The 18,990-nt window shown below is 31.2% G+C and overlaps 1 protein-coding gene across 5 annotated transcripts in view; it reads right to left on the reverse strand.

Annotated features, from left to right (window-relative positions):
* LOC142318899 (sorting nexin-17-like) overlaps window positions 1–18,990 on the reverse strand; it is an 85,396-nt gene that overhangs the window by 58,703 nt on the left and 7,703 nt on the right. For all 5 annotated transcript variants that reach the window (XM_075355558.1, XM_075355575.1, XM_075355550.1 and 2 more), the window contains exons 2-3: window positions 16,374–16,566; window positions 7,822–7,997 (exon numbers count right to left, since the gene is read on the reverse strand). In XM_075355558.1, coding sequence (XP_075211673.1) covers window positions 7,822–7,997; window positions 16,374–16,566 — 369 coding nt within the window. The remainder of the gene's footprint in view (window positions 1–7,821; window positions 7,998–16,373; window positions 16,567–18,990) is intronic.

Raw genomic sequence — 18,990 nt, forward strand, 5'->3', positions numbered from 1 at the left:
CATGAAAATAAACAAGAAGAAAACAAAAGTAATGAAATGCAGTAGAAATAACAAAGATGGACCACTGAATGTGAAAATAGGAGGAGAAAAGATTATGGAGGTAGAAGAATTTTGTTATTTGGGAAGTAGAATTACTAAAGATGGACGAAGCAGGAGCGATATAAAATGCCGAATAGCACAAGCTAAACGAGCCTTCAGTAAGAAATATAATTTGTTTACATAAAAAATTAATTTAAATGTCAGGAAAAGATTTTTGACAGTGTATGTTTGGAGTGTCGCTTTATATGGAAGTGAAACTTGGACAATCGGAGTATCTGAGAAGAAAAGATTAGAAGCTTTTGAAATGTGGTGCTATATGAGAATGTTAAAAATCAGATGGGTGGATAAAGTGACAAATGAAGAGGTATTGCGGCAAATAGATGAAGAAAGAAGCATTTGGAAAAATATAGTCAAAAGAAAAGACAGACTTATAGGCCACATACTAAGGTATCCTGGAATAGTCGCTTTAATATTGGAAGGACAGGTAGAAGGAAAAAATTGTGTAGGCAGGCCACGTTTGGAATAAAATTATAAAATTATTTCACTTCATAATACATAAGTTAATTCTTCTAAGTTTATTTTATTTTAACATTTATTTTTATTTTATTTAGATAATTATTTTATTTCAATATATACAAAAATTCTTCATAAAATTATTCCTATTATTTCACTAATATTTGACTTAGTATTTATAAAATAAAAAAAATAAAATAAAAGTATTTATAAAATTCAATAATCAAACTTCATATTAAGAGGAAGTTTGTTTAATCAAAATTAATGATTATCCTAGTTGAAATTAATATATTTCCTTCATAATTTATTTTTATCAATACAATAAAGTATTTAAAAATACATTAATCATTAATAATTCTCCTTAGTAATTATTTTGTATTCCAATTTTTCCTTTAATTCGTTGACAAATTATTTTATTTCCTTACCAGTCCAATATCTGAGGTGTATTTATTTTAATTATTTCTTCCTTATTTTCAAATTCATTTGATTGGATCTAATATCTAACATTAAAATTATTACTAATATTTTCCTTAACATTTTTTGTATTTTTTACATTTATTTCACTAGTATCTTTCTCTTTATTTATAATATTATTCTTATTATTTTATCTCTTGGTATTTTCCTTAATTTTCATAGTTTTAGGCAACCTAAATTTATTCATGATATTATTACTTTTATTTTTTCTAATATTGTATTTATTATCTGGCAACATTTTATTATCATTAACTCTATTTCTTATCTTATTACCACCTTTTTTCTGTAATTATCAATTTTGTTATTATCTTCTTCATTAATAATATTTGACGGCATACACTTATTATTCTTCTTATTTTTTGGCGATTTATCCTTAATATTCTTCTTATTATATTTAATGTCTTCTTCATTAACATCACTACTTTCATTGTCAATATTAACTTCATATTCAATAACCTTATTATATTTATTACCATAATCATTAACTTAAATAATTCCTTCAGTATTATTTGGCAACTTAATACTATTATCTTTTGTCATTTCATTAACATCTTTCTACATTTTAACATTACCTTCATTATCTCATGTATTTTTCATATTTTTAAGCATCATATTACTATTATTATTTAGAATATCATTATCATTATGTATTTCATTATTGTCATCAATAATAACTTTATTAACTTCGATTATTTTCGGCAATGTTTTCCTATTCTATTTTACTTCTTTTTAACACTTGTTTTTTTTTTTTTGAATATAACCTCATCAGGTTTTGGCAAATTTTTAATAATATCCTTCGTGATTATTTCACCAACATAATTATTTATTTTAGTACTATCTTTATTGTTATTTGGCAATATACAACTACTTGTATTTACATTTTTCTTCTTAATCTTATAGTTTTCCCTTTATATATAACATTATTTTTGTTAGTAGATTTTGTTGATTTTTGGCAACTTAATTTTAACATCTATTTCATTTTGCATAATATATTTGTTGTATTTAATATTATTACATTTATTATATTTATTATTAAGATTATCATTATAGTCCCTTTCCTGTCTTTATTACTCTTATAATTATTATTTGGCAATTGTATACATTTTTCACTATTATGATTATTTATATCTACAGGAATTTTAATGTTACATGTAGTAAGTGCTTCTTTCTGATGTATAGTTTTACTAATAACAGCTGCGTGTTCTGTCTTTACTTTATTATTTGTCTCAGAATTCTTTACTTTTAATTTAAAATTTCTATTTATTAAATCATTTGTGTCATACTGCATTTCATTATTTTTAATATCATTACTAAAATTATTTTTCATTTTCCTAGCAGCCCTATTTTTCTCTCTAGGCTTATTTTTATTTTTACTAGCTTTTATTTTGTCATTATATTATTATTATTATTCATTGGCCAGTTATAATCATTTATAAAATTCTGAATGTAATTAATTATTTACTGCTTCAGTAATATGCGTTAATCTTAAAGTACAGTCATCGATTTCAATTAGATTTGTATTAAAATTGTTTGTTCCGAGGCTCATATTCCCTAAAAAATGATCGGTCCAAAATAACTCATCATAATTATGTAAACTAATTTAATCGAACACGGGTTCATAATCCTCATCTAATTCGTTATCACTTACTTCTACTGCAGTCCATACATTTTCATTACTATATTTATTTTTTAAGCTTAAATCATATCTATTCCAAAATATTTTCACGGGATTCTACTTCTTACATAAATTGTAATCTATAGTTTCTGATATTTTGACAGTTTCGTATTCATCATCTGGCTCGTCAAATTCACTATCATTATTATTTATTATAACGAACTCATTTCACGAATTAAAATAATCTAATTCATTATTAAAACTAATTTCATTTGATGAATAAAGATCCTCTAATTCATCATCAGTTTCTTCTTCTGAACTAAAATTGTATGTTAAAAAGGTAGCTTCAAATTCTTTATCTGATTCTTCATTATCACTTTTGGGGTTAATTCTATTTATTTTTTCAAAATTTTTTTTTCTAGGATCTAACTATTGTTTATTTTTAATTTCATTTCTTGTTACTTTATTTAATTGTAATTGTTTATTAAACTTTTTATTTCTATTATAATTATTATTATTTCTTAAATTAATTTTACACTTGGGCAGAAGAATATCCTCATGAGACTGCTAGAAGTCATTTTCTGCGCACTCTTTCATTTAACATGTGGTGTAGACTTCATAGTGATAATCTCATATGCCCTTTTTTCTTACCATCAAGGCTCAATGGAGAGCAGTACTTGCATTTTTTGCACAAACAAATCAGATGAAACTCTTGGAAGATACTCCACTCGCAGATATGAGTGCAGATGTGGTTATCAATGATGCCGCACCTGTTCACTACTGTAGTGATGTGATGAATCATTTAAATAGCACATTTAGTAAGCAGTGGGTTGGTCAAAAACCAAGATGACCAGTAAAATGGCCATCTCAATCTCCAAATCTCATACCAGTGAACTTTTTCTTTTGGAGTTGAATGAAGTTGTTAGTTTATTCTGCTCGTATAGGCACATAAGAAAAATTGAGACATAATAGAAGCTGGAGCTACTATTAGAAAAAATAATGATGCTATTAGATGTGCCCAGCTAGCATGGATTTGCCAAGCTGAGCTATATATTGAACAGAATGCAGCCACATTGTGCAACTGCTGCAAAGAAATGTTTACTGCTTTATCAAGAAATCATTTTGATATTTACAAATTTTTAGAAACAACCAAAAAGTACGCGATTTTTATTTTTTAAATCTATTTTTTATTCATTTTTTTTGTTGTTATTGATAACTTTTCTATTATTTTTCATGAACATTATGTTGTTCAAATATTGATGAAAATTGTTCTGTTTAAAATTATATCATTTTTCCAATTCAGTTTATGTGTGGTTTCTAATTAAATTGAACTCAAATTTATGTTTAATATTAAGAAGTTATTTACATCAATTTTTTCAGAATTAAATTCTCTACAAAGTTAACTAGAAAATTTGTATTATTTCATTGGTAAATTAACACATTTATTTTATTCCAGACCTAAAACAGTATTTACCAACAAAATGTTTTTGTATTTTACCCCTTTTTTCTAAAAACCTAAGTAAGATAGATGTCTGGAACCACTTTAATTCAATTTTTTAGATCAAAAACCATAAGAAAGCACCAAATTTACCACTCGATTTATACTTCAAGAATTTTAGTACAGTTTAATTTCACAGAGGGAGCAGAAAGCAGAGTTTAATGTTTTGCAATCCAAAACTTGCTAACGAACTTGTTTTCTGACCTATGTTTACATAAACCTTAAACCTTAAACCATAAACCTTCTTGTTTTTAGCAATATAATTATCTCCCAAGAGATTGCTATGCAACTTGGAATTATCCTTATGGTAATCCATTGAAATTATCATATGTCAAGCTCCTTATCCGTCACTCCGCTAGTATAAATACAAGCACCCAAACTAAGATAAGTCAGTACAGCACAACATGATCAACAGAGATGTTATCAATTAATTGTTTGGTATACATAAACACTGCAAATACAGGAAGATTGTGTGAAACTGCATCTATTGTGGTAATAAAGATCAGCAGTGAGTGTGTCGGGTGGTTTACGCCTCTTCAAGATTATAAGATAGAAAACCACTGGAAACATGACAGATCCTATGACAAATCAGCAGATGACAAATACTGGGAATACAAACTAACTGCAGAATATACAAACATTATAATGTTGAATGCACGGAGACTACAACTACTGATGAAACCATGTAGCTATTGCAAACCAAACACTAAAAAAAATATATACTAAAAACTAATATAGCATAAAAATTTATATTGCGCCATGACATTAAGTGACACAACTGGAACTGAACTCCGGAGCAACTAAACGAAATAAAGCAAGTAATAACCAACACCCACAGATATCAGTTTACTCCAAATCTGCTGAAGGAGTTGGATTCAGTTTTTCAGATGTTGGTAGAAGCAAGTGGGAAATTATTTACCTGCAGCCTGTAATAAGAGCAGTAAAGTTATTTGAAAGACGACATGGTCTAGCATACCCACAATATTAGAGCAGAATTACAAGCCAACAACATGAATACAGCTGGGCCACAACAAAGCGGGGGCAAGTTATTACTAGACATCCACAGAGGAAGAAATGATAACAGCAATAATAAAACTGAGAGCTGAGCCAAGGAAATGCAGATACTGGGGACGGACAATAGACTTCTTCCATCGAGGTTTGTATAAGAGACTCTTTTAACTCACATCATGAGGAACAAAAAGACCCAGCACCTCTACTACAACATCCAACATAACAATAACAGGGAAAACAGAAGATCAGCGAAAGAGAAAAAGCAATAATCAGCAGGAAACTAAAATTAAAAATAAAAGACAAAAACATAACAAGACACAAACAACACAGATGACAGACGAGATAAACCAGATGAATCTAATGACAGAAGAATAGGACTGTCAACTAGCACAACTAATGACAGAAAAAGAACAGGAACTAGAGAAGATGATAAGCTGTGCGTACACATTCATCATCTATCTACGATCATAGAGACCACAGCCATTTCATCTTCTTTAGATCATAAGAATGTAGAAGAATTTGACAACATAATACAGCTTCTTTTTTAAGTATTTTTATATTCAACATACATAACACTCTTTCTTTTTAGTTCAATATTACTTAAAAAAAAGTACAACTGATGGATAGTGGAAGTGCATCCAAAAATGCTCAATTCATTGGAAAAGTTAATAAAGCATGAAGCAATAAGATAAAAACATTTTGAATTTTACTGCATACCTGGAATCTTATATTTGATATACATAAAATACAAATTCCTTTTTACTATCATATCTTCCAACTCCAAGAATCAAGAAACTCAAAAAGAGTGAAGAGTATGGTTCTTGTGAGTTGGAAAGGCCTGCTAAAGAAGTTTCTCCAAACATCTCATATGATCAAAAGAAGTCTATAAACTGAAAAAGTTCTTCAATACTGAGCTTACGTTTATTTAAAAATGGTCATATTTTCAAAATAGAAATAATTTAATTTCAACTCTAAGTAAAAAAACAGTATGATAATAATAATTTATTTCCTTGTATTAGTGACAACAGTCAATTACAGTTGCCCAATCTTTTTTCAGGATTCAAAGGCCAGAATCTTCTAAATAAAACACAGAGACTCTACCACTTTGCCACAGAGTTCAGCAAATAATAATAATAAAACAATAATCAGGAACTGGAAAAATGAATGGAAAATGAGAATCAAATCAAAGTTCTTGAAATAACAACCAATTTTTATGAAAATTCATCCTGACCTCTAAGTTGTTCTATAAAACCATTTGATACACCTTCACATTAACTAGGAAAGATGGGATCTAACTAATAATGATACTTAAATGATATACTGTGGCATGACCTTGGTTAGCCAGGTTCTAGATAATAATGATATTATAAAAGATGTACCTTATTATTACCATATAAGATGATAGCATCACTTCATAAATTGACAAAATCCTTTAAAATATCTGACACTAAAATCTGATTATAAATAAATTTAAAATACATTTTTTTTAAACAACGTTAATTAAAATATAAAGAATAATATTAATTTCCTTTTAAAAATTATTTATGGCATCAATAAACAGGACATAAAAAACATGAGGTGTACCCAGAAAGTAAGTACCATTTTATTCTACCAGTGCTACAATACTGCACTCTTTAAGTGCTGTTCAAACACACCTCTGGGCATAAGCATTACATTCTGTCATTTGCTGGTTTCCAACAGACACCATAGCAAGTACAGAAATGTTTATTTACATTTCACTGAGGGACATAGTAATGTCCATGATAAGCAAAGGAGTGGCACCCTTCCTTTTTCAATAACAATTTGATTACATCAGTGGATGATAAAGTTAAAGAAAATCAATGGTTGACAATTTCTTTATGTTTTGAGTTCCCTGAAATTTGATAAACAGATCTGTATGAGATTGTAGCACAAAAGACTATCACAAACTCTGCTCTCATTGGGTACCAAACATTTTGGCAAGAAAGTTCACAAAACCAAGCAATAACTCTGCTCAGTCTTTACCTACACAATATGAAAATGAAGGTGACATGAACAACTACCAATTTTTTCACAATCTCAATCTATTCTTTGCTAGTCAGCTGTGTGATGATAATGACAATGTGAAAATTGCTGCACAGAGTAGTGTTTTATTCACTAGCAGCATTTTTCATTGAGGAAGGAACGAAAAACTGATTAAAAAATATGAAAAGTGTCTCATGTTGGAAATACATTGAAAAGCAGTTTTAAGGTATACACTTCCCAGTAATAACAAAATTATTCTGTTGAAAGTTATATGTATTTTTTAATAACAATAAAGTATTACTTTCCAGATATGCTTTGCATAAGCAAAAGAAATATTTTTATAACATCTAGCAAAACATATAAATATTATTAAACATAAAATATACATAGGGTGTAAGATGAATAATACATAATTAGAAGACCCTTTGTTAATTTAAATTAAAAAAACTAGACAGAAATTTTAGCACCAAGAATGTTAATTAACGATAAAGCATCTTTAGAACACTAATTTGACAGATTGTTCAATTGACAAATAATGTCAGAATGCATATGTTTTTAATTACATACAGAAAATTATTTATGTCTTTGTTAACATTAAATTTATAAACTTATATTACATTAACATGATACTGAAAGAAAAAAAATTCAAAGCCTAATAAAATATTACCTCTAAAATTTGATCAGTCCGTTCATTGGTGTTTGCATTTATGGTTATTTTATAGCCATTCATAAGGAAGACATCAAGTGATACTTCTTGGGGGTTTTCATGAAAAGATTCCTGTTGTGCAGAGAACAAGAATCCATTAAATAATTCAGAATTCATCAAGTGAGGTGTTTGTCCCACTAAAAACAAAAAAAGTGTATAACAATATAATAATTGTTAGTAATAGTTACAATAATAAAAATATTTAAAAATAATTATTAATAAAGGAAAGTAAATCACTTTTAAAAATCAAAATCACAAAATAAGAATTTCAATTTAAACAAGATTATTGAATTAATTACTGCAAAAATATTGATTATTTAAAGCAAATTAATAATACATACAATTATTTTATATATTCACTCCTTGATTGTTGACATTAGAAGAGTATATATTAAACCATTGTAAATTAATTGTTATCGAACCCCTCACGTGTAATCCCCAAAAGATCATTACTACCTTTCTGAGATTTCACTAACTGAAATGTATAGTTTTGGTACTTTTAAACTGTGCTGACCTCATGAACATCAACATAAAAATATTATATTCTTTTCAAACTAATTTAAAGAAAGACTACAATTAGTAGAATTATACAAAAACAACAAATTGTTTATGCATGTAGAAATTAATGAGAAGTATTCATTTAACAAGTTTAATTACAACTATAATTAAATCTTACTTTGAATCCATTTATTTCCTAGAGTACTACTACTTACTAAAATGTTTCAACCACTGCAGCACCATCAGGTTACATTAGAATGAAGTTTGTTGTTTGAACAGGATCCTACCGATTGCCTAACATTATCAGTTATAATTTCTCATGCATGAATATAGTTTAAAAGAGATTATGTACCATTATCAGAATCCAACTACAGTCTACGCACAGCTTTGTTCAGTTAGGGAATCCTATTCCCAAATTGCTTAATCTAAGCAGTTAGATTAAGCTTAGCTTAATCTTAGCTTAAATATACTGAAAATAATCATTTTTTGTTCAACTAAACTTTATAATTTAACAACCTGAAAACATTAATTTTACACTTCTGCTTGGTGGAACTACACATGGTTTTTCAATTCACAGCCCTCAGTTGCATGTTGCTGAAAACTAAATAAATTAGTGACAAAAATGTATCTTACTTTATTAAATACTTTGAATTTATGAAATAAGAATCAAAATACAAAACCCAAAATAAAAATCTTTTACATTATTAAATTTCATTCACTATTTGTCAACTTTTTAATAAATAAATAAATGCCACAGAATGAATTTAATAAATGTATAACAGTTTAACAATTTGCTAAGCCAAACAGGCATTTTTTGCTTTTTCACTAATCCGACAAGCAGCTTACACATGACCTCACTTAATTGGTAGTTACTCGACAATTAACACATAGAACGGAACCCAGTAAAATGCGATACATTGCCAAGATATGTCCTTAAGTGGGCAAGGTGGCTGGAGCGCACACCATCGGCAAACTTTGGCATGCAAATTAAAACATTCACTCTTTTTTTAAACAACATATATTACTCTCTAAACAACGTATATTACTCTTCACACAGAATTTAGTGATCCATAGATCAGAATTGTGAAAGTAATTTTCATGACACATTGTCAAAGACCCCTTGTCTTTCTTTTTATTGCACGATGCAATTTTTCAATTTTTCCAGGGTCTTGCAGTAATAATCTGCATTTATTTAAAATCACAGCTTAGAAAACATTCAAAACCCTAATGTATAGTTACTCAGTGTATGGGAAACAGCTCAGTACAGAAAGTCATCACTTTGATACGCAACAGAGTAAGAAAGCATGCACTGTCACCACTCAATTGTCAGGCAATCTGCTGATTGCTTGTCAGTATTTTTAGGTTTTTTAGTATTTGACATACGCACATTTTCTGGTATCCTAATTTTTAAGTTTCATTAATTTGAAACTAAATCTTGAACAATTGTGAACAAATATAATAGCTAATGCATAAAATGGATGCTGATCTTGACCTTCATGTATTAATAAATTATTCTACTTTGTACGCACTTAGATAAAACCAAAGGCAGAATTTTATCAGCTTACATTCAGTGAATTTCTAATTTTTTTTTTTCTGTCTTCAGTCATTTGACTGGTTTGATGCAGCTCTCCAAGATTCCCTATCTAGTGCTAGTCGTTTCATTTCAGTATACCCTCTACATCCTACATCCCTAACAATTTGTTTTACATATTCCAAATGTGGCCTGCCAACACAATTTTTTCCTTCTACCTGTCCGTCCAATATTAAAGCGACTATTCCAGGATACCTTAGTATGTGGCCTATAAATCTGTCTCTTCTTTTAACTATATTTTTCCAAATGCTTCTTTCTTCATCTATTTGCCGCAATACCTCTTCATTTGTCACTTTATCCACCCATCTGATTTTTAACATTCTCCTATAGCACCACATTTCAAAAGCTTCTAATCTTTTCTTCTAAGATACTCCGATTGTCCAAGTTTCACTTCCATATAAAGCGACACTCCAAACATATACTTTCAAAAGTATATGTACAGAAATTTATTTGCTACAAAGTCAATTTGGAAAAATACAATGGTAAGGAATACACCATTATAAATTATTATTATTTACTATTATATTATAGTTAATGATTTTACTATTGCAGCTGATGATGATTGTAATTATTAACTGTAATAATACGGTTATTATAGTTAATGACTAAAATATTAAAACTACATTAACATAATTGGTATATTTTGCTATTTTATCAACATTTAATCATTTTAAAACAAATTTTTGTCTATTTTTTTTTATTATTTTTTGTCAGTTTTTTAGTGATTTCAATAAACATTTATTACTTTCTTCATTGTGAATATCACTTCATCAAACTTAACTTATGCCATTTTGCTAAGTTTTATGTACTTATAAAATCTTCACTAAAAGGAAAAAACTGTCAATAAATTCCAGTAGCAGTTTCTTTATTTCTGCGAAGGAATTCAATGATTCAATATTGTCATACTTTACAGTTGACAAAATTTGGAATTGGCAAATCCATTTTAATTACACACTGTAAGCAGAATATTGCTGCAATGTAGCTTAGTAAATTTCAGATATTACCTAGACCCTGTAAGACTCAAGTTAGAGGATCTAATAAGTGCGGATATGTTTTTACGCGATCTGTCCTTTTGCTTGTGTTTGTTTATTGGTTCAGCGGTTTAATTATCTGATTTGAACGTTATGCATCAATTGGTGAAGTTTATCTGGAAATGTTTTTTTAAAGAAGATTGATTTTTGGAAGACAGATTTACATTTTATTAAATTTTTTTTTAAGCGACCGTATTGCCATAGGCAATAGGGCACAAAATTGTCTGACTGCCACTGCTAAATGCTAGTGCGGGTTAGTGGACGCATTTGTATTCAGTTGTTTATGAACCGAGATGGTCGTCATTATCAGTATCGGTAAGGGTTATCGGGTTATCAATATGGTATCAGGTTATCGCTATCGGTTAGTGAAAACATGGTGAAATAAATATTCATCCCTGTATTCACAATGGGTGAGCTGCAACAAGCGGTAGGGAGACTGAAAGCTAAAAAGAGTCCCGGTCTCGACCGGGTTACTAACGAGGTTGCGGCTGCAACGGTGGAAGCTGCTGCGCACCAAGTGCTGGCGGCCTTCAACCGAACACTCCTGGATGGTTGTTTGCCACCAGAATGGAAGGAAGCCAGGGTGGTTCTACTGAGGAAAGATGGCGGAGAGGTAGGAGAGCCAGTCGGGCACCGACCTCTTTGCCTGTTGAGTTGCAAACTCTTCAAGAGGCTGTTGGCGGAGCATCTCCGAGATGAAGTAGAACGGAAGAGAGGCCTTAGTGAATGTCAATATTGATTCAGAAGGCGGAGAACGTTGCATGCCATAGGTAGGGTGATGAGGATTGTTGATAAGGCTGCAGCGCGTGGAGGACGAGGTGCATCCTGGCTATGGTGATGTTGGATGTCAAAAATGCATTCAACTCACTGCCGTTCGGGTGCATCATGGATGAGTTGATTCGGAGAGATATCAGCCAGTATATGGTGCGAGTCCTTCAGGACTATTTTATTGGCAGGAGGATAGTTGGTTATGCAGACTGCAAGGTGGTTACGACGAGTATGGAGCGCGGTGTCCCGCAGGGTTCGGTAATTGGACCGATCCTGTGGAACCTAGCATGTGATGGCGTCCTCAGATTGCGGTATCCTGAGGGAGTCTCCATGGTATTGGTCAGCAGAGCAGAAGAGGAGATAATCAGGAAAGATGAACGAGCCATTCTACTGTTCGATAGATGGTTGGCAGGCCACGGCCTTAGTCTCACTGCAGAGAAAACGAAGCTGCTGATGATGGCCGGGAGAAAATGACTCTCCCCAATCAGGCTACAGGTAAGCGGGGTAGCTATCGAGCCCGTCAGTAGAGTCAAATAGCTGAGGGTTTGGCTTGACAGCAGGAGAGCCTTTCAACATCATGTCAGGGAAGCAGTCGACAAGGCAGGTAGAACAGTGTCAGCTAACAAGACTCATGAGCAAAGTTGGACGGCCGAGCTCATAAAAGAGGAGGATTCTTGCGGCGGTGGCATATACGGCAATTAAAGATTGGATGACTGGGGTGAGACTAACACTCGCCCCAGATAGGACAGAAGTGGTAGCGATCTCCGCGGCGAAGAAGCGACCGACTCTGAAAGTAGTCTTGGAGAATATAATAGTGTCAAGGCCGGCAATTAAGCACCTCGGCATCTGGATAGATACTAGGCAAAGATTTGGATTACTAGCCTTAGAGGCTAATAAGAAATCTGAGAGGACTGCGAGACTCCTCCCAAATACCGCCGAACCGACCCCGCATCGTATGAGGTTACTTGCGGGAGTGACATACCAAAACGCAGAGCTGAGCTCTGGGCCGGAGTAACTAGATATGCCCAATATCTAGGTAAATTAGAAGCAGTCTATAGATAATGTTATTTACGAGTCATAGCTGCGTATACAACAGTCTCCAAGGAGGCGGCTGAAGTTTTAGCAGCTGCAGTGCCGATTGGTTTAGTTATATCGCAGGGAAGAAAGCTTTGGGAGCAAAGGCCTTTGCCACACGGAGATTGGAAGCGCATATCATCCCAGATAGGAGAGACCAGATAGGCTTGTTGATAGGAGAAGATATGATGATATCTTCTCCTATCCTAGGACGTCTGGCAGAGGCGATGGGACCGAGGTACTAAAGGCCTGTGAACCTACTGCCTCATTAGAGGCATGTGGAGTTGGTATAGGAAGACCCATGGCTCGCTGGAATACAGCTTAACGCAGCTCCTGACGGACCATGGTGGTTACAGGGTGCATCTGTACAAATATGGCCTGGACCACATGGATCGCTGCCCTCACGGCGAGGAGGAGGAGACACCCTTTCATGTACATTTCAGCTACCCGCGTTTCGATGAGGAACACGGGGAGATGTTAGACACGTTGGGTCTGGAAAATATGTTCCGCCCGGAGGATACATAATATAATGCTGAAGAGTATTGAAGAATGGAGTTCGGTCGCAAACTAGGTTAAGAAGGTAATGGATAAATTATATAAGTACGAGGAGATCTGCGAGAAAACGAGACATCAGAGGGTGCTGGGAAAACAGACCCGCGGCTGAGCATTTATGGAGCCCCCCCGAGCATGTGAGGGGGGTCATTGTGCGATGAGGCTGCGGGCACTCCGCATACCGGCATATGAAGGGGTGATACTCCCTCCTTTCAGATGCAATGCTCTCCATGAGTGGTCCCAGAAAGAGGGACCTACTCATAAACAACATTAGAGGTTTTTTTATTTGACAGGTAACAGGGTTTGTTTCTGTTTTACTGGTTTTGTAAATACAATTATTCTATTTAATTGAATAGCAATTTTCGTTGTTAGCCTTGTTCTCATTACTAATATCACACAGATTAAAACAAATTAATAATCCACAACGGAATTAGTACCCTAACACAGTTTAAACCTATAGAAGGACCAATATTTGCCCAAATAATAAACACTTTTATCAAGTTTATTTTATATAATAAAAATAAATTGATTCACCTCCATTCTGTTTAGTTTGTTTCATTTCAAATTTATCTGCTGTACTATGACTAATTCATTTTATTTCAATCTCCTTAACTTCTATTCTTTAAGGCTTGGTTCAGCAAATTTCACTTTTCAGTTTCATTAAATTTATTACACATCAGTTCACATGAAAGTTCTGGCATAAAAATGTATTTTTTTAAGTTGAAAATTTTTATAGTATAATTTCAGTTTGCTTTTATGTAAACGGTGTGTCAGAAAAGCAGGAAAATTTAAAACTCTTGTAGTGAAATAAGTTTTTATTTTAAACATTTCTACAGTTTTCTGTTACTTAAGACAATTGTATTTTATTTTTTTAAAATAACACTTGACAGGTGAGCTACCATTATGAAATATGCACTTAGTTGTCTTAATGGAAAATTTTATACTACCTGCAGTAACATGGCCAGTCTAATGTGTTCAATTTCTTGAATTTTAATTTTAGTTCCTCTAATGTTTGCATTTGCAATTTTATGCCTCAACCTTGCTTTTGAGTAAACCCTAAAAAAAATTTTGCATGGATACAAATCAGGAGCTTATTGTCTGACCTAACAATGTCCTCATTTTTTGATGTGATGTGGTTTAGAAAGAGTTCTATAAAATCAGTAATAGACATATTAGCAGCATGACCTGTGACACCATTAAGCTGGAACCATGTAAAGTTGTGAAAATTGAATTCTTGTCTCAAAGATGTTGCACCATGAATGTGTACCATGCTGCAGCAATCGCTGTAGCAGTTCCTTAATTGTCTTGAAAAAAGAATGGTCTAATAATGCTACTCTAAGATGTTTGGACTAAGCAAATAGTTTCTCATGTCCTGAAGGGGGCTTTCAGTATGCCAGTATCAACAATTCTGCTTATTTACATAGTCCTTTAGGTGAAAAGGAGTTTCATCTGACATAAACATGTGGGAGATTAAGTTTTCATTACAATCCAAACTCATCATTTGAAAAATTGAATGAGAACCAAATCAACATCCTTTAATTTCTAAACAATCTGAATTTTATAGGAGTGAAAATTTGTCCTTATGTAAGAATAGACCTTTCAATGGTCCACTGATACTCAGTGCAACACATGTTTAGTTGCAAAATGTTTTAGACTGTGTGTTATATCAATTTGAACTCTATCAATATTTTTTGGTGTTCTAACACTTTTTCCTGCTCCTTTATAATCTAAATTTAATATGGACCCAGTCCTTGAACTTTTTAACCTGTAAGTTAATTGCATGAATAGACAGTACCCGCCCATGACACAGAAATACTAAACCAATTGTGAAATAACCTTCAAACAGTTAGGAGTAACCATTTTTATAAAATGATTTGACACAGAAAGCATGATGTGCACCTGACTACGTTCCGGTTTAGTAAATCAGTAAACTGTTCAGATTCCATGTTACTAAATAGCATTAAATTACTAATAATACATCAGTTCAGTGCCCTCGCCAAAACGTCAAATGAATAATCACGCTTTTGAATTCTCCCACTTCACTGGCATGCCCTGTAGTTAAATCTGTTTAATCACTCAGTTTCAGTTCTTTTTACCTTTTACTTATTATCAGTCTAGTATATTTCAATTAAGGATTTTTGGTATTTAGTGGATACTCTGTTTAAAATGTGTTCTCATTTTTTTTTTTTTTGGTTCATTTTTGATACATTTCAGTTTGGTTCCACTTCAAATTAACCCTATAGTTCTGCTTATTTCATATTAGTTAACTTTCTGTCTCTTCTGTTTACTTCATTTTTATTATTTATTTTTTTTATTTTTTAAGAGTAACTCATTACATAAGCTTAAAGCTTGTGTTTGTTCAACAGAAATTCTGCAGGGAATTAAAAATATTAAGACTGACCATGATTCAAACCTGAACCTTCTTAGATAAAAGGGTTACAAGTTACCATTCCTCTATGGAAGTCAACTTTAGTTTAGTTACTTGCTAATAAAATATCCAATTTTTTGTTTTGTTCATAGTTACCAGATGTAAGATTTCTATTAACTGACAAATGAAAACTCTACATCAATTGTATATATATGATTAGACTGCTTCCATTAGACTTTATATAAAATAATGTCCCAAAGCTTCTAAAAGCCATTTTGATAATATATTATAATCTGTTTGCTATAAATGTAATATGTGTTTTATTATATGATATTATTGCATAGTTAGCAAGAAAAATAACTTCAATGATTATTTCACTTTTATTATTATATTAAAATATAGGAGTATACAACATTTTAAAAATAATAACAGGAAAATTAAAACTGTGTCAGGAACAAGAAGAATTTTACAATGGCTTTCATATTATGATTATTCGCCACAAATGTGCAGTGAGAAAAAGTTTTATATTTTTAGTTTTTTAATTCCAGAATTTAAGCAACTTTGAAACTTCCGGTTTCTACTTTTTTTAATTAGGAAAAAACTTTCTTTATCAAAAATATAAATATCATACCTGACTGAATATATCTTTCAAGCAATGTTCTTCTTTCTTCCAACTGATTGGATGAAAGAGGTAAAAATTTTTTTGGTGGGAATTCAGGTACATTATTAAGAGAATGAATTTTTTTTAGCTGCTCATTTAAACAATGAAGTTGTTTGTATCGTACTGTACAATGATACATTCCATTAATATGAATATTGTAACCCTGCAAACAAGAACAAAACATCATTAAAAAATAATAATCAATAATATAGATATTAGCACATCCAAACTCATGGTTGCAAACACATGCACATGTACACACAAGCACACATACACATGTGCACAACTGCAGCAATCATTCAAAATGAAGGATCAAAGGTCTGCCACTGGACCAAGCTCATTATGAATTTGAATTGTTCTGTTTATAATCATTTTTCAAAAGAAAATTATACATAATTCAGAATTTGGATATGTAGCTATTAAAAGAACTACAGTAACAAAACAGTCAATCCATTTCAAGCGTCCCAAAAAAACATAAGCTGGTTGCTTGACCAATTGAAAAAAACTGAAACTTACCCACTTGTTTCCCCTACATGTTTCAGGACCTTTAAACTATTTTTTTTAATTTTTTATTTAAGCAGTTTACCTGTGGCGACCATATTTTTTTTTACAGTGCACACACCTATTTTTGTGATTGTAAAAGTTACCGGAAAAATCATAACTAAAAAACTATTGATTCTGGAAGGATGAAACAACAGCAATTTATTCATATTTTCTCAAGGTAAAAGATTGGTCCAGTGGTTTATTTACCTTTATCTCCTTATTATATGAGAAAATTACCTGTAAAGTTGAACATTAAAAACGGTAAAATTTCACTTTTTTGTCATTTTTTTCAAGAGGAAGAAGGGATGGCATACACAGTTTGAATTTTTTTTTTTATGTAGGTACATGTAATAGTTTTACCATAAATAATATAAATGATGAAATTTGCATACCCCTAAATTTTTATGAATATTTGAAAACTAATTTTTTTTAAGAATTCAAATTTTGGCTTTAAATAACTCTGATAGGGCTGGCAAAAAAATCTCAAATTTACACAATTTGCAGTGTTTTTATAGATGTTTATGGCAAATAAAAAGGTTCCTTTGTATTGTACTAATAAAAAAGTTATAATCTCTCAAAAATCATGAAAAACCTGTTAAAAGCGATACATTTTGACTCACTAAATAAGTGCTCCAGTGGAATTTTCTTGTCTTCTTTTTTTTCTTCTTGAAAAACTTGAAAAACATAGGATGAAATTTGAGACATTCGGTAAAGATGTGAACAGCTCACTGATTTATGTCAGACTGATTAGTCTGTAGCTGCAAAGCTAAATGATGCAATAATCACAAAGAGCATGTTGTAACATGAATGTTCCTGATACTGGAAATGACTCAAGCACCTCTTATAACATGAACATTGCCGTTGAATGGTTCAAACAAGTTTATTTTAACTATAGTAATAAATATAAAAATATTAAAGTGCTAAGAAGACAAGAAAACCCCTGGAGCACTTACTTAGTGCGTCAAAATGGTACTACTTTTATCAGGTTTTTCGTGACTTTTGAAAGGTTATCACTTTTTTATTAGTACAATAAACAAGAAACTTTTTTATTTGCCATAAACAACTACAAAAACACCACAAGTTGTGCAAATTTGAGATTTTTATCACCAGCCCCAACAGAGTTATTTGAAGCCAAAATTTGAATTTTTTTTTTTAAATTAGTTTTCAAAAATTCATATAAATTTAGGGGTAAGTATAAGATCATTTATATTATTTATGGTAAAACTACCAACATATACCTACATAAAAAATAAAAACTGTGTATGCCATCCCTTCCTCTTGAAAAAAATGACCAAAATGTGAAATTTTACAGTTTTTAATGTTCAACTTTTATCACTAATTTTTTCATAGAATAAAGAGATATAGGTAAATAAACCACTGGACCAATCTTTTAAGAAAATATGAACAAATTGCTTTTTATTTCATCCTTCCAGGACCAATAGTTTTTTAGTTATGATTTTTTCCAGTAACTCTTACAATCACAAAAATAGGTGTAAGCACCATAAAAGTGACCACCACAGATAAACTGCTTAAATAAAAAATTTTAAAAAAATATATTTTTAAGGTCCTGAACATGAAAGAAACAAGTGGATAAGTTTAATTTTTTTTAAATTAAACAAGTGGGTAAGATTCAATTTTTTTTTGAATTTGTCAAGTAACTACCCTTGAGTCAGTTGAAATGGATTGATCCAAATGTAACACTGATAAAAATAATTTTTATTTCCTAAAATGCGATACATGATTTTAATCTGTTTTTTGATGTGAAAATGAATATGAATTCAGAATATTTTTATCACCACTTTTGAAAAATTTTAATTAAAGGATTTTTTTTCATTTTTCAACGTATAGTTAGCATTTTAAGCTCCTATACTGTGTTTTGTTAGCTCATTTTTTATTGTTTAACTTTGTTAACATAATTTGTAAGCTATAAATAAACAATACTAGACAAAGAATTAAATCATATGGACAAGATTAATCATTCTGTGCAGGTCACAACATGTAGCTGAAAACACAGCTGTATTGTTTGTATTAAGTACTGGATTTA

Source organism: Lycorma delicatula, chromosome 1 (genome assembly GCF_047948215.1).
Source record: "Lycorma delicatula isolate Av1 chromosome 1, ASM4794821v1, whole genome shotgun sequence".
Classification (NCBI taxonomy): domain Eukaryota; kingdom Metazoa; phylum Arthropoda; class Insecta; order Hemiptera; family Fulgoridae; genus Lycorma; species Lycorma delicatula.